The following is a 13,618-nucleotide window of genomic DNA, read 5'->3' on the forward strand; positions in this document are numbered from 1 at the left end:
GATACTGCAGTTGTAACTACCTCTCCCTCTTTTGCATTTTAATGAGCCACTGAAATATGCCCTGATATTTTGTTGCTGCCTTTGGAAATCATTATATTTTTTAGTATTTTTAGTAAAAGTCACGGACAGGTCATGGGCTGTAAACAAAAATTCAAGACCCATGACCTGTCCATGACTTTTACTAAAAATACCAGTGACTAAAACATGGAGGGTGGGCTGCCTGGGGGCACCATAGGTGCAGGGGAGGGCAGCCGGTAGCGCGTGGCCTGGGACCCCTGCTGGTGCTGGAGGGGGGCGGGGTGGATGGCAGCACACGGCACGGGACCCCCGCTGGTGCTGGGAGCCATGGGAGGCAGTGTGTGGCCCGGGACCCTGCTGGTGCTGGGGGGCATGGGAGGCGGCGTGTGGCCTGGGACCCCCACTGGTGCTAGTGGGGGGCGGGGTTGGCAGGGCCGGCAGGCTCCTTACCTGGCTCGGCGCCTCCCCTCCCCACCCAGCAGCAGGGTGTGGGTGTGGGAGGGGGTTGAGGCACAGGATGGGGTGAGGCAGGCTCTGGGCAGTGTTTACCTTGGGAGCGTCGCTGAAACGGCGACATCCCCCTCTCTCAGCTGCTAGGCAGAGGCATGGCCAGGCAGCTCTGTGCGCTGCCTCTGCTCAGAGTGCTGGCTTTGCAGCTTCCATTGGCCAGGAACTGCGGCCAATGGGAGCTGCGGAGGTGGTGCCTACAGGCAATGTCTTTCTCTATGGGTACTTATATGGGCCTCATTATATCTCTAGTGTGATTGCCTCCCTAGTAATTAAAAATCATAGAATCATAGAATCATAGACTTAAAGGTCAGAAGGGACCATGATGATCATCTAGTCTGACCTTCTGCACAATGCAGGCCACAGATCAAACAGTACAAATAACCTCTTCCTCCCTTCCTCACTTGTAAAAGAAAAACCTCAAAATACATATTGGTATGTTTAAATGGATGGGCTGAGTAAATGTATGCACTGGAAGAAGCTATTGTGCACATTTTTAAATGTTTTTTGTTGTTCAGCAAAATACAGTTTTCATTATTATTACTTACTGTTTTATTACAGTAGTGCCTAGAGGTCTCAGTTAAATACAGTAATTTATTTCTAATTCAGGAGACAGTAGAATTTCATCTGAGGGTTTTAGAAGTAGAGAAGGAGTTTATTAACAATTCTAATATCTCTTTTCCTTTCTCTACAGGAAACTCACATTATTCTCTTCATGGCCAGCAGAAGAAATAGACTTTCTTGTTCACTGCTCCCTACAGAGATTTTATAGGTAGTTGTTAGGGAAATGCAACAAAATTTAATAAGAATAGAGAATACTTTTCCTGTAAAATGTAGGTAGGCTTTTATAGGCAGGTGCAAATATAGCCCTTTTTTAATAACTCGAGAAATGTTTGTTTTGATCTATATTTGTAGACATTTGATTGTATTTGTGTGGACTTCATTAATAATAAGATAGATATCATAGTATTACTCTGGATTTACATTGGTGTAACTAGGAATAGAATGCCGCCCACTGACTTCAGTGGAGCTACTCCTGAGCTAAGTGAATGGAGAATCTGCTCCTAAAAACTGCAGTTCCCTACATAACTAGAACATATAACACATAACTTCCAACACTGTTGCAAAAAGAGGAACAGCAGTATTTTTCTACTCATGAGCGTTAAGTTTTACCACAAGGGAAACTAAAGTATTTGTGTAAACATTCTATATTAAACCACTGAAGCTTCTGGATTGTTTCCAGAGCTCCAGCACTGTGCACTTTCATGGTATTCAATTGCTATTGCTATTGTTTTGGATATTGGCTTCACTGACCCTTTTGTTTAAGAATATCTGTGGAAGGAATTTGTAGACACACTGACATCTATTCCATTTTTCTATTGTCTTCAGGACAGGAACAACTGTTGTCCCAGAAAGTTTAAACTCTTACTTCTTAGTAGTTGTAAAATCGGTAAGTATGTTAAAAACATATCATATGGCAGAAATGACATCCTATAATTCCTGGTGTAAAAGCTCAGATAACTGTAGGTTACAATAAGGAATAAAATTGAATATAAGAAAACTTTGTGAGAATGATGCATGTGAAAACTTGTGCTAGTCTCATGGGAGGATGTAATCTCTGAATACAACCAATAGGGAGCTATTTGCATTTTTTAGTTTTCATTGTGGGTCTGACCCTGAATTCCTCATTCAGACAATAGCTTCTCAATTACTTTCCTTTCACTTTCAGCTCTTTGACTACAATGGGAAGTTTTGCCTGAGAAAGGACCTCAGGATCAGGAACATACTGTAAATTCATTCTATTCTGAGGTAGCATGGGGATCCCATTTTTCTGTAACAGTATTTTGAAAGATATTATCAATCCATTACATGTCTGAGATATTTTTCAGTCATTACAGTTGTGAAGAAATCTACCTCAAGTCATATTGGGCCACATTTTTAGCCTATATTGGTTTTGTGCACTCACAGGGTAACAGTGGACGAGAAGCTGGATATGAGTCAACAGTGTGCCCTTGTTGCCAAGAAGGCTAATGGCATTTGGGGCTGTTACCCATCTCTTCCTCTCTGTAGACCACATAGTCGAGTAAAGGGGAATCTGCATGCATAGGCGCCGAGGTGCTCAACCCCCCTCTACCCCTGGCCCTGCCCTCATTCCACCCCTGCCCTGCCCTCATTCCAACCCCTTCCCCAAAGTCCCCACCCCAACCCTGCCCCCTCTCTGCCCCTATACCCCCTCCTTCCCCAAATTCCTGCCCTGACCCCGCCTCTTCCCCACCTCCTCCCCTGAGTGTGCCATGTTCCCTCTCCTTCCCCCTCCCTCCCAGAGCTTGCTATGCCACCATACAGCTGTTTGGCAGTGGCAAGCACTGGGAGGTAAGCAGAGGAGTGAGGACACGCTGTGCTCAGGGGAGGAGGAGGAGGTGGGGTGGGTGGAGGGGTGGGGAGGGGAGCTTGGCTGCCAGTGCATACAGAGCACCCACTGATTTTTCCCCGTGGGTGCTCCAGCCCCGGAGCACCCACAGAGTCGGCACCTATGTCTGCATGGGACAAATGAGTGGGGATGGTATCATGGAAACAGCATTCCTGCCCCTATCAGCAAGGCAAGGAGAAGGGAGGGTCTCCTGTGTGCAGAGCATCAAGGGATGCAATCTGGCTCTTTTTTTTTCCTTCTACAGGCTTGTGTTTCTACATATTTTGATTCATTCATAAATGAGGAAATATGAATGCAGTCTAAAAAATGCTCATATGCTGCAAACTGTTTTGCATGCTGCTGTCTGAGTGCCACCTAATTAATCTTTAGTATGCTTATTGCATCACCTTTTCTATGGTTCATTGCTAAACTGTAAGTTTAGAGAGGAAACATACAAAAGCTGATCAGAACTTGAAACAGAGCTTTGAATTATGTGAAAACTATAAATCTGATCCTAATTATGGCTGGGAAATTCATATCCTATTTTATAAATTGGTCATGTGTATTCCTAGTGGAAAGTAAGAACTTGTACATCAAGACTTTTTATTTAAAATTTATTGGTGTGCTTTTATATATACCATGGAATATATATGTATTTAAATAATTTTCCTGACTTGGAAAGCAGTTAAATTTCCCCTCTGGGTTTGGGGAAGCAAGGTACGACCCACAGATGGTTTAGAAAGCCTGATATAAACTTCAAGAACTATGGTGACCAAAATTAGGAGAAACTAATTTGGGGATTGTTGTTTTTATAAATAATGACAAAAGTAATTGTGTTTGAAATGCTGGCAAAAACCTTTAAAAAGGTTTACTAAAACTTGTATGGACTGTTATTCTTAGTAACTGTGTTTGAAGTGCTGGCAAAAACTTAAAAAATAAAGTTTTAACAAAACTTTTATGGACTGTTATTCTTGCCCCAATAGTTATATAATTAATTACTTTGTTAGGAAATATTCAGGAGATGTGTTCTTATATCAAATTATGGGGATTTGCAAATGCAACTTGTATTAACAGTAATGTGATTTACACGTTTACTCTTTGCATCAAGTGATTTTTCCCCCCCAAAGTGCTGTATTCCAGAGATGTGAACATTTTTTACTGGAGATCAGTGTTTGAATAGGTTGTGTGTCTAGGGTCACAGGTATAATTAAGTGGTTATCCATAGCTCACTTATTACTATGTTTAAATGCTCTCCTGAATTGGGGCATTTATTAGCATAGTTTTAGACAACTGAAAGATATTTTGAAAAAGCTGCCTTATGTTTAATTTGAAATGCATTTTAGTTACCTTCACAGTGTGAACTTTTTTAGAACACATTCTTGCTTGGAGTTGCTTTAGAAAGTTTGACAAAACATATATTCCTTGCAAGCAAAACTCACTTGTGAAGGAATCAGACACGCTACCTGAGTAATTTAGGGGAAGTAAATTTTCCAACAGTTCAGATAGATATTGTATAACGACCCCCATCATTACCGTAACATTTAAACTTAAGTGAGAATCATACAGTGAAAACCTTATGCAATGTTTTGAAAATGTATCCCTTTATTCTTGGTAGATGAATTTACTTCTACAAAAGCTTCTATCACAGAAAATCATATTAAATGAGACAATTAGTATCAGTATGATGGTTTAATCTGCACATTTTATTCTGCACATTGTCAAAATAAAATTGGTCAGACATGGAAAAGAGTAATGGTGACAATTTAGGCAATGTAGAATAACACAAACATCTCTAAATATTATTTCCATCTAATTAAAATCTCCATACATTTCCAGGGTCGATGTCTGATAGTGACACAAGTGGATCAAGAGAGATTATATGCACACTCCAACGAAATGCAGAATTTTTCTTCTCTTTGTGACGATTTTATCACAATATCATCATTAAAAGAAAAGAAGGATTTGACTAGAAGACTTTGGGAAAGTAAGTGTCTGTGTCATGGTAGGTAGCAGTGTAAAATACTTTAACCTTCATTTGGAGGCTAGATAACCAGCAGTTCTGAATATTGTAATCTTTTTCTATATGTAAATACTATGAGTATGGGGTGGGATTTTCAGATGAGCCTAAACTGTTTAGGACTACAGGTCTCACTGACTTGTATTTCCAAGACATGTAGGTGCTTTTGAAAATTCCACACATGGCAATTACAAAAATGCACAATGTAGTCTGGAAACATTATATTGTACATTATTTTAAAAAGTCTAAACATTCAGAATATATTGGTCTATTCCACAATGTCTATTTGGGGGGCTCATGTTTAGTAGCACACTTACATCTTGGTTGCTGGGTTTGAAGCACCCACAAGGAGTTGGAAGATGGGAGGGGAAATACATGTGATGTCACAGTATCAAGCATTTGTAGGCTATCCACTAAGGAACATCTTTTAAGTCTAGGAAAAGAGTTGGTTGTTACCTTAGTGGTGCAACAGAGCAGGGAGGGACTATAGAATTCTAAAGTGAAAACTGGTAGCCATACTTCAAATTTTAATTAAAACCCCAACTTCTTAATGAACGACCTAGATGGCCTAGGGCCATGTATCTGGAAGTGAGGGCATCCTTTGCATATGCTGTCTTAAATTAGCAGATCTGCTCATGGAAGGAAAGAAAGTGATGTCAAAGCTTACTGCTATAATTTGCATGCTAACACTAATGTAAGTGACTTGAGTTACTTTTATTTTCTTCTTGTTTTTATTTGTTAAATCTCCATTTTTCATTAAAATAAAATTATATTGAGGCCAGCAAACAACATCAAATTAAGTACTACAAATTACAATGTGTGAGTTATCAAATTCTCTCTCTAGACTGGGAACTAAATTAATAAAAGGAAATTAAGTCACCCTGACTTTTGTAATGATCTAGTTTCAAGGATTTATTATAATATCTGTTATGTTAATATCTCAAATTGCTGTTACAAAAGTCATATATTTGATTTGATTTTAGGATCTCTTTATTCAGCTGCTCAGAGAACTCCTCTTACCCAGATGCCCAGAAGACCAAGACCTCAAGTAGGACAACCATTTCTACCTCTTAGTTTAGAATTTTCCTTTTCTGGGTCATTTCTTAGGAGGGTGGGATCATCCCCTTCCTATGGTGCAGATTTGCAGAAGCTTTTAAACTCTTCATGCACCAGTGAAGAGGATCCTCTGTTATAGTTTATTCCTTAAGTTCAAGATGAAACAGCCGGAAAAGAGGATCGTGAAAGCACTTGAACATAGATACCTGCTGACAGAATTTTTCTACTTCCCCCACTTACATAGTCATTGAGAGAGAGAATAAGAATGATTCTGTATCCTGGAGGTTAGGGCACTCACCTGAGAGGGAGAGACCCAGGGTTTAATCCCCCTGCTTCAATGACTATTTAAGTACTTATCCAAAGTGGAACAGGGACAACAGGAAGATGGAGAGAGACCACATCAGAATATCCCATAGCCAACTGTTTGGGGCACCCTTCTCAGAGGTGGGAAACTCCTGTTCTAATCTTTTCTCCAGAGGATTAAGCAGAGGGGGGAATTGAATCTAGGTCTCCCATATCCTGGGTAAGTGCTCTAAGCAGTGGGCTAAAAATTATAAGGGAGGCATCTCTTCCTCCAGCTGGATTTTTGTGTGGTGCCCGATCCCATAGGCATGCTCTCAGCACACCCACTGGATTGGACCCCACAGGCAAGATAAGCATTGCCCCACCTATATTTACCTGGTCTGAAGATCAGGCTGGGGATTAAGCATGAGATAGGCATTGTGCACATGTTGAGTGGCAGAAATTTTAACAGAGAATTTAGGTGCTGGGGAATTTTAGGTACCTACAGGCCTAGGTAGCAGCCAAGGAGGGGTTTTGAGGGTCTGACTCGTGCCTACATTTTGGACGTAAGCACCTATAGTGGGGAGTTAGGCAACTAAGTACTTTTGTGAATCTGGGCCTTTGTGCCTAAGCTGGTAGAACTGAAGATAATGGAAGCAGGGCTGGGCTGGTCCCATTATTAGTATGCTTGTTTTTTGTTTTCGTTTGGATAGCACCAACAGTGTGCATGTTAATGAAAGGCAGGTTGTGAATAATTACTAACAAATAATCATAATCAAATAATATCTTACACATATTGTAAGGTGGTAAGGCTGCATTTTGATAACATTGAGTGTGCAAAAATACTTTAACAGTAAGAAGTCTGCTGTTCAGAACCGAGCAAGTAGAATTTGGGAAAAGAAAAATAAAATATTCTTCTTTTCCTATATCTTACTCATGTCATTGTATAGCATAATTCATTCATTTCTGCTTTAATATACTGACTTCATCCTGGCATTCAGATTGTAATATTACATAGCATGAAATGACAGTGTGCCTTTAATTGGATTACTCATGCCACACTTGATTTTATTACAAGTATATTATAAAAAGGCAGAGAAAATGAATCATTTCCTAAGTTAATTAATGTATCACTTACCAAAGGTCATTAAACCCTAGTTAATTAAATATAGTGGCAAAGTTAATTAAGAAGACGGATACTTTTCTAAAACAAATGAACCTGTATTTTAAGCAACTTGTTCCTTTAACGTCTTCCTTAATTGATTTAATAGACAGCTGCAGTATTATGTTATTCGCTCAGGGACAGAAAAGCCTTTGGTGACCTGGAACAGAAGGGTAATGAGGCACTACATGCGAATCTAATAGAAGGTAAGCATGGTCAGAAGTGACAAGTGTGTCAGAAAGCAACATACAGTGCTGAAAAGCATATTGAGAAGTTCTGAATTAGAACTGGTTTTCCTTATATCTACCACATAGTTGCAGACAAGCTGATAAAAATAAGTAGGATTTTATAAATTACTAATTTAAGTACTAATTTAGCAAATCTAAGTCAAAAGTGTGGAACTGTGGAAATAGTGAAAGTAAAAATCCTAATTCTATCCCTGCATATTATAATTTTCTCTTCTGCCACTGGAGCTGTCATCTACCTTCTGTAGATACACTTTTCTGTATTTTAAAATATTTCTTTGTACAAAAAATAACGATAGCTTTTTTTCTACTCTGTGCAGTTTAAAACAATTATTCTGAAAAATCCCTAATTCACAAATAATTCACCCACAGAATCTATGAAAACAAGGGAATTTAAAAGTCATGAGTTGTCTCTATTCTGTTATAATGTGGTTCTTACACTGTGCTCCTCACTAGGGTATCTGATTGCCTCTTAAAATATTTCTTTTACCAGTCAAATTGTAGTCTTCTTTGGGATTATATGTTGGTAAAGTAGTTGAAGCCTTTTCTCTGACCATTTATTTACTCATGCTAAAAGTTGTTGACTTCTTCTTTAACAGAATAGCAAGAATACCTGAATCCTATAAACAAGTTTCAATATACTATACTGTAGCAATGCAGCAAGAATGACCATTAAAACAAATAGAGCTTCTCGTTGTGTTTTTGTTGATCACTTAACAGCATTTTCTACAAAAATCCAAAACAAAACCAAAACAACAAACAAGCAAAAAACCACTTACAGCTCTGATGTGCTGCTTCTTAAATATATATATTTTTAACTATAGTTTTTATTTTGAGCCTCCTGGCCAAACTATATATGTTACTATGCTCACTTTAGGTACCTAAAGAAAAGATAACTTTAGGAACTTTAGAGGTTATTTCTACATTTCATATTCTTCATCTTTCTAATATCTGTAGGTTTCTTGTAGATTTATAATTGTGAGTTTCTTTTTTTTTTAGGAGTAGGTGAAAAAGTTGCCGAGACGAAGAGAAGTGGCAGGAAACAAAAGGCATGTAAAATATTGCACTTTTCTCTTTAATCTGTTTTTTAACATTAAATGAGAAAGTGAGAATAATAAGTTTTCAACATAGAATTAAAATAAATGAACCATACCAAACTTACTTATAAATTTACTTTGATTCTCTGTTGTGAAATGAATTTAAGACTTCTTCTATATCTTTGTTTTATTTTGGTTAAGAAAACCTTTAAAAGAAATAAAAGCACTAAAGATGGCTATATGATAGTAAGAAAGATAAACATCTTTATTTAACTTGGCATGTGCAAATTTATCAAGAAATGATAATTAAATTTGATACAATATCTAAAGTATTATAAAAAAATAGTAATCCTATTGAAGACCCTGATCCAATGCATGTACTTAGTTTTACACACTATCAATGGCTTCAGTGGGGCCACTCACAAAAGTATGTAAGGTTAAACATGTGCAAAAGTCTTTGTGGGATTGGGGTCTAATTCTGTTCTATACTGAGAAGATAATTTGTTATCAATATTGAAACTAGGAACCTATAATACAGGACCTTAGTAAGTGCCAGTCAAAGATTGAAGACTATGCCTAACTTTATTCATGTGGATATTCTCACGCAAGTCATCCCTTGATCACTGGATTAATCACATATAAGCATTATATCTTGATCCATGATGCACATTGCTAGTTACATTCAAATATTTAACTTTATTACCATCATCCTGTAACCATCTGTATTTCAATTTATGACTTAATGTTTGTCATAATTTGACCCAGAATTCTTAACTGATCTTTTAACAACCATTCATAGGCACAAGCCAGTACAGAGAATCATTACAAGGCATCCTTTAAATCCCACCCTGTGAAATCTGTGCCTGCAATAAGCATAGTTTACTAGTCTGAGTAACCGAACCCTATATGCAATGTATACATACCTGAAAAAGATTTTGATTAATTTATGTCTAAGTAAATAAAAAATGTTTACATTTCTTACTTCTAACTTTGCACTTAATTTTTAACTGAACTGTCCCAGGCAGCGACATGGGCCCCAACCCTGCAGAGACTTAAGCACACGTCTAAGGCTATGTCTACACTAGCACTTTTGTCGGTAATACTTTTGTCAGTCAGGGGTGTGAAAAGACACACCCCTGACTGCCATAAATTTCACCGACAGAACACCGGGATGGATAGCGCTATGTTGGCAGGAGATGCTCTCTTGCTGACATAGCTACTGCTGCTCGTTGCGGGTAAGGGGCATGTGCAGGGATTTAAATTTGACTACTTTTGGGGGGAGGCACACTTTAAACACCGGCCCTCTACCCAATGCCCTCGGGCCCTGCTGCCTCCCCCACCCCCTGGCTCCCACTGCCTCCTCGGGCTCCCCACCCATCCCCCCCAGCTCCCTGTTGCCTCCCTACCCCCATTGTCCCAGGCTCCAAACACTTACTAGAGGCTGCAGGTGAGGAAGGGATGGGGCTCAGCAAGCTTCCTGTGCCCCCTCTGGCAGAACTGTGCTGCCAGCCCAGCTTCCCTGCTCCAGGTGCCATCTAATGGGGCTCAGCCGGAGTGCCTTTCCCGGGCGCATCTCCAGCCACGCTCAGCCCGACTTCCAGTGTAGCAGAAAGGTGGGAGGATGGACTTGGGGTGGGAATCCTGGGGTGAGGGTAGAAGCTGTGGACAGTGGCAGAGATGATTACTAGGTGGGGGGGCCTGTGCCCCTGCCTGCCCCCCTTGCGCACACCCCTGGGGTGGTTTAATTCTGCTGACAGGAGAGCTCGCTCCCATTGGCATAGAGCAGCTACACAGGAGACATTACAGCAGTGCAGCTACAGTGGTGCAGCTGTGCCGCTGTAAGGTCTCTGCTGTAGACATGGCCTAACTTTACATAGGGAAGAATTCTAATGGGCATCCTAGAGCCTGTGCCCTACTTCAGTCTCATGTAAGCCCTCAAATGAAACAACCCCACTTTTGAAAAATAATCAAAAGTCCCAGTTGTTGAGGGCAACACAAAGCTGAGTGACTGACTCAAATCTTATGTCTGAGACCCGTGAATCTTCTAAATGAGATTAAAGTAGGAATTCAAATATTTTGGTAGCCATCTGAATATTTTTAAAAGTTTTAAGGATTTTAGTTAAAGAGTTTCTGATTCATTTAACTAGGCAGTGTATTATAATTATAATTATATAATTTACTATGTCATAAATAGCAGCACAGCATGGGGAGGAGGTGACCAGTCCTCTGTGGAGAAAGAAGTGGTTCAGGACTATTTAGAAAACCTGGAGAAGCACAAGTCCATGGGGCCGGATGCGCAGCATCCGAGGGTGCTAAAGGAGTTGGCAGATGTGATTGCAGAGCCATTGGCCATTATCTTTGAAAACTCATGGTGATCGGGGGAGGTCCTGGATGACTGGAAAAAGGCTAATGTAGTGCCCATCTTTAAAAAAGGGAAAAAGGAGGATCCAGGGAACTACAGGCCAGTCAGCCTCACCTCAGTCCCTGGAAAAATAATGGAGCAGGTCCTCAAGGAATCAATTCTGAAGCACTTAGAGGAAAGGAAAGTGATCAGGAACAGTCAGCATGGATTCACCAAGGGCAAGTCATGCCTAACTAACCTAATTGCCTTCTATGATGAGATCACTGGCTCGGTGGATGAGGGGAAAGCAGTGGATGTGTTATTTCTTGACTTTAGCAAAGCTTTTGTTACAGTCTCCCACAGTATTCTTGCCAGCAAATTAAAGAAGTATGGGCTGGATGAATGGGCTATAAGGTGGATAGAAAGCTGGCTAGATCAGGCTTAACAGGTAGTGATCAATGGCTCCATGTCTAGTTGACAGCTGGTATCAAGCGGAGTGCCCCAAGGGTTGGTCCTGGGGCTGGTTTTGTTCCATATCTTCATTAATGATCTGGAGGATTGCGTGGACTGCACCCTCAGCAAGTTTGCAGATGACACTAAACTGGGAGGAGTGGTGGATCCACTGGAGGGTAGGGATAGGATATAGAGTGACCTAGAAAAATCAGAGGATTGGGCCAAAAGAAATCTGATGAGGTTCAACAAGGACAAGTGTTGAGTCCTGCATTTAGGCCGGAAGAATCCCATGCACTGCTACAGACTAGGGACCGAATGGCTAGGCAGCAGAAAAGGACCTAGGGGTTACAGTGGACAAGAAGCTGGATATGAGTCAACAGTGTGCCCTTGTTGCTAAGAAGACTAATGGCTTATTGGGCTGTATAAGTAGGGGCATTGCCAGCAGATCGAGGGATGTGATCATTCCCCTCTGTTCAACATTGGGGAGTACTGTGTCCAGTTTTGGGCCACACACTACAAGAAGGATTAGGAAAAATTGGAAAAAGAGTCCAGCGGAGGGCAACAAAAATGATTAGGGAGATGGAACACATGACTGAGGGAGGGAAGCTGAGGGAACTGGGGCTGCTTAGTCTGCAGAAGAGAAGAATGAGGGGGGATTTGATACCTGCTTTCAACTATCTGAAAGGGAGTTCTAAAGAGAATGGATCTAGACTGTTCTCAGTGGTAGCAGATGACAGAACAAGGTTAATGGTCTCAAGTTGTAGTGGGGGAGGTTTTGGTTGGATATTAGGAAAACCTTTTTCACTAGGAGGGTGGTGAAGCACTGGAATGGATTACTTAGGGAGGTGGTGGAATCTTCTTCCTTAGAGGTTTTTAAGGTCAGGCTTGACAAAGCCCTGGCTGGGATGATTTATTTGGGGATTTATCCTGCTTTGAGGAGGGGGTTGGACTAGATGACCTCCTGAGGTCCCTTCCAACCCTGATATTCTATGATTCTATGAAAGCTGTTTTGTGGTGCTCAAATTCAAATTAGTGTTATGTTTATGACTGAAAATTCCCAACCTAGTCTACAGCCAGTTTTCCCAAGTCATTCCTGAAAATAAATTCCTGAATTTCTGAAGTAAAATCTCTATTTTACCACATTACCTAGTTAGTTATGTTTAAAAATAGGGTTTTTTCTTATTTAGAAAAAAATGTTTACTTATAAAAGTTGTGAAATTTTTAAGGCAGTTAAAAAAAAATATCAGAAGCATTGTAATGGTACTTCTAATGTCAATCATCAGTTCAAAGGGTGTGGGGAGGAAGTGGAGTCATGTGGCATGCACACAGCTGGCCAGGCATGGAGGTAAGTGCACATTTCACAGAGGCTGCACTTTTGGGGAACTCCTTGTGCCCCTCAGAGTACTACCCCAATTTGAGGCTGTGGGTTAATCCCACAGTTTAACTATCTTCTTTCGGTAGCATAGGTAAGACACTAATCATTCTGTGTTGTCAAATTATTGGTCTTTATCAGTATGAATACAGGAATAATTTGACCAGATTGGTTTCCATTTTATTTACTACATTACTTTGCCATGTCTGGTAATATAAGAAAATACTGTGGCATTTAGTGGGAAAAAATAGTTTTAAATGTTACTATAATTTATTTTTGAAGGTGCTGTTTTCAGGTCAAACCGTTCCCAAGAACTGTGATAATTTTACTTTTCTGATGTATCTAATACTTCTGAAAATTAAGTAGACATATGTTTTTACAGTATTCAGTTCTCTAGTCTGGTGAATTGTGCTGTCTGTCAGTGTATTGTTCTGTGTAACTGCAAAAAGGAATCATAATAATTAAAATAGTATCGTTATTTTATTTGACAGCGGTTGTTATATCTAAAAGGCTTTCTGTTTTCCTGTCTGATAATAAGTCATAATGAATAAGGCAGAAGTAGAAAAACCTCTGACCTATGGCTATATATCAAGGTACATCTCAAAACCTATCTATGAGAGAGTTCAAACTGAAAAAATATAAACTATACTAAATGTGTTCTGACTATCAAGTATTAAGAAGATGTCCTTTTTCCTCTAGCTTTCTCTCTTTCATTGCA

The 13,618-nt window shown here is 40.0% G+C and overlaps 1 protein-coding gene across 4 annotated transcripts in view; it reads left to right on the forward strand.

Moving 5' to 3' along the window:
- The window catches only part of LOC123371531 (cyclic nucleotide-binding domain-containing protein 2-like), a 93,537-nt gene that overhangs the window by 69,968 nt on the left and 9,951 nt on the right, over nucleotides 1-13,618 (forward strand). For all 4 annotated transcript variants that reach the window (XM_045019248.1, XM_045019247.1, XM_045019246.1 and 1 more), the window contains exons 8-13: nucleotides 1,220-1,297; nucleotides 1,915-1,975; nucleotides 4,772-4,919; nucleotides 5,936-6,000; nucleotides 7,562-7,658; nucleotides 8,697-8,746. In XM_045019248.1, coding sequence (XP_044875183.1) covers nucleotides 1,220-1,297; nucleotides 1,915-1,975; nucleotides 4,772-4,919; nucleotides 5,936-6,000; nucleotides 7,562-7,658; nucleotides 8,697-8,746 — 499 coding nt within the window. The remainder of the gene's footprint in view (nucleotides 1-1,219; nucleotides 1,298-1,914; nucleotides 1,976-4,771; nucleotides 4,920-5,935; nucleotides 6,001-7,561; nucleotides 7,659-8,696; nucleotides 8,747-13,618) is intronic.

Source organism: Mauremys mutica, chromosome 5 (genome assembly GCF_020497125.1).
Source record: "Mauremys mutica isolate MM-2020 ecotype Southern chromosome 5, ASM2049712v1, whole genome shotgun sequence".
Classification (NCBI taxonomy): domain Eukaryota; kingdom Metazoa; phylum Chordata; order Testudines; family Geoemydidae; genus Mauremys; species Mauremys mutica.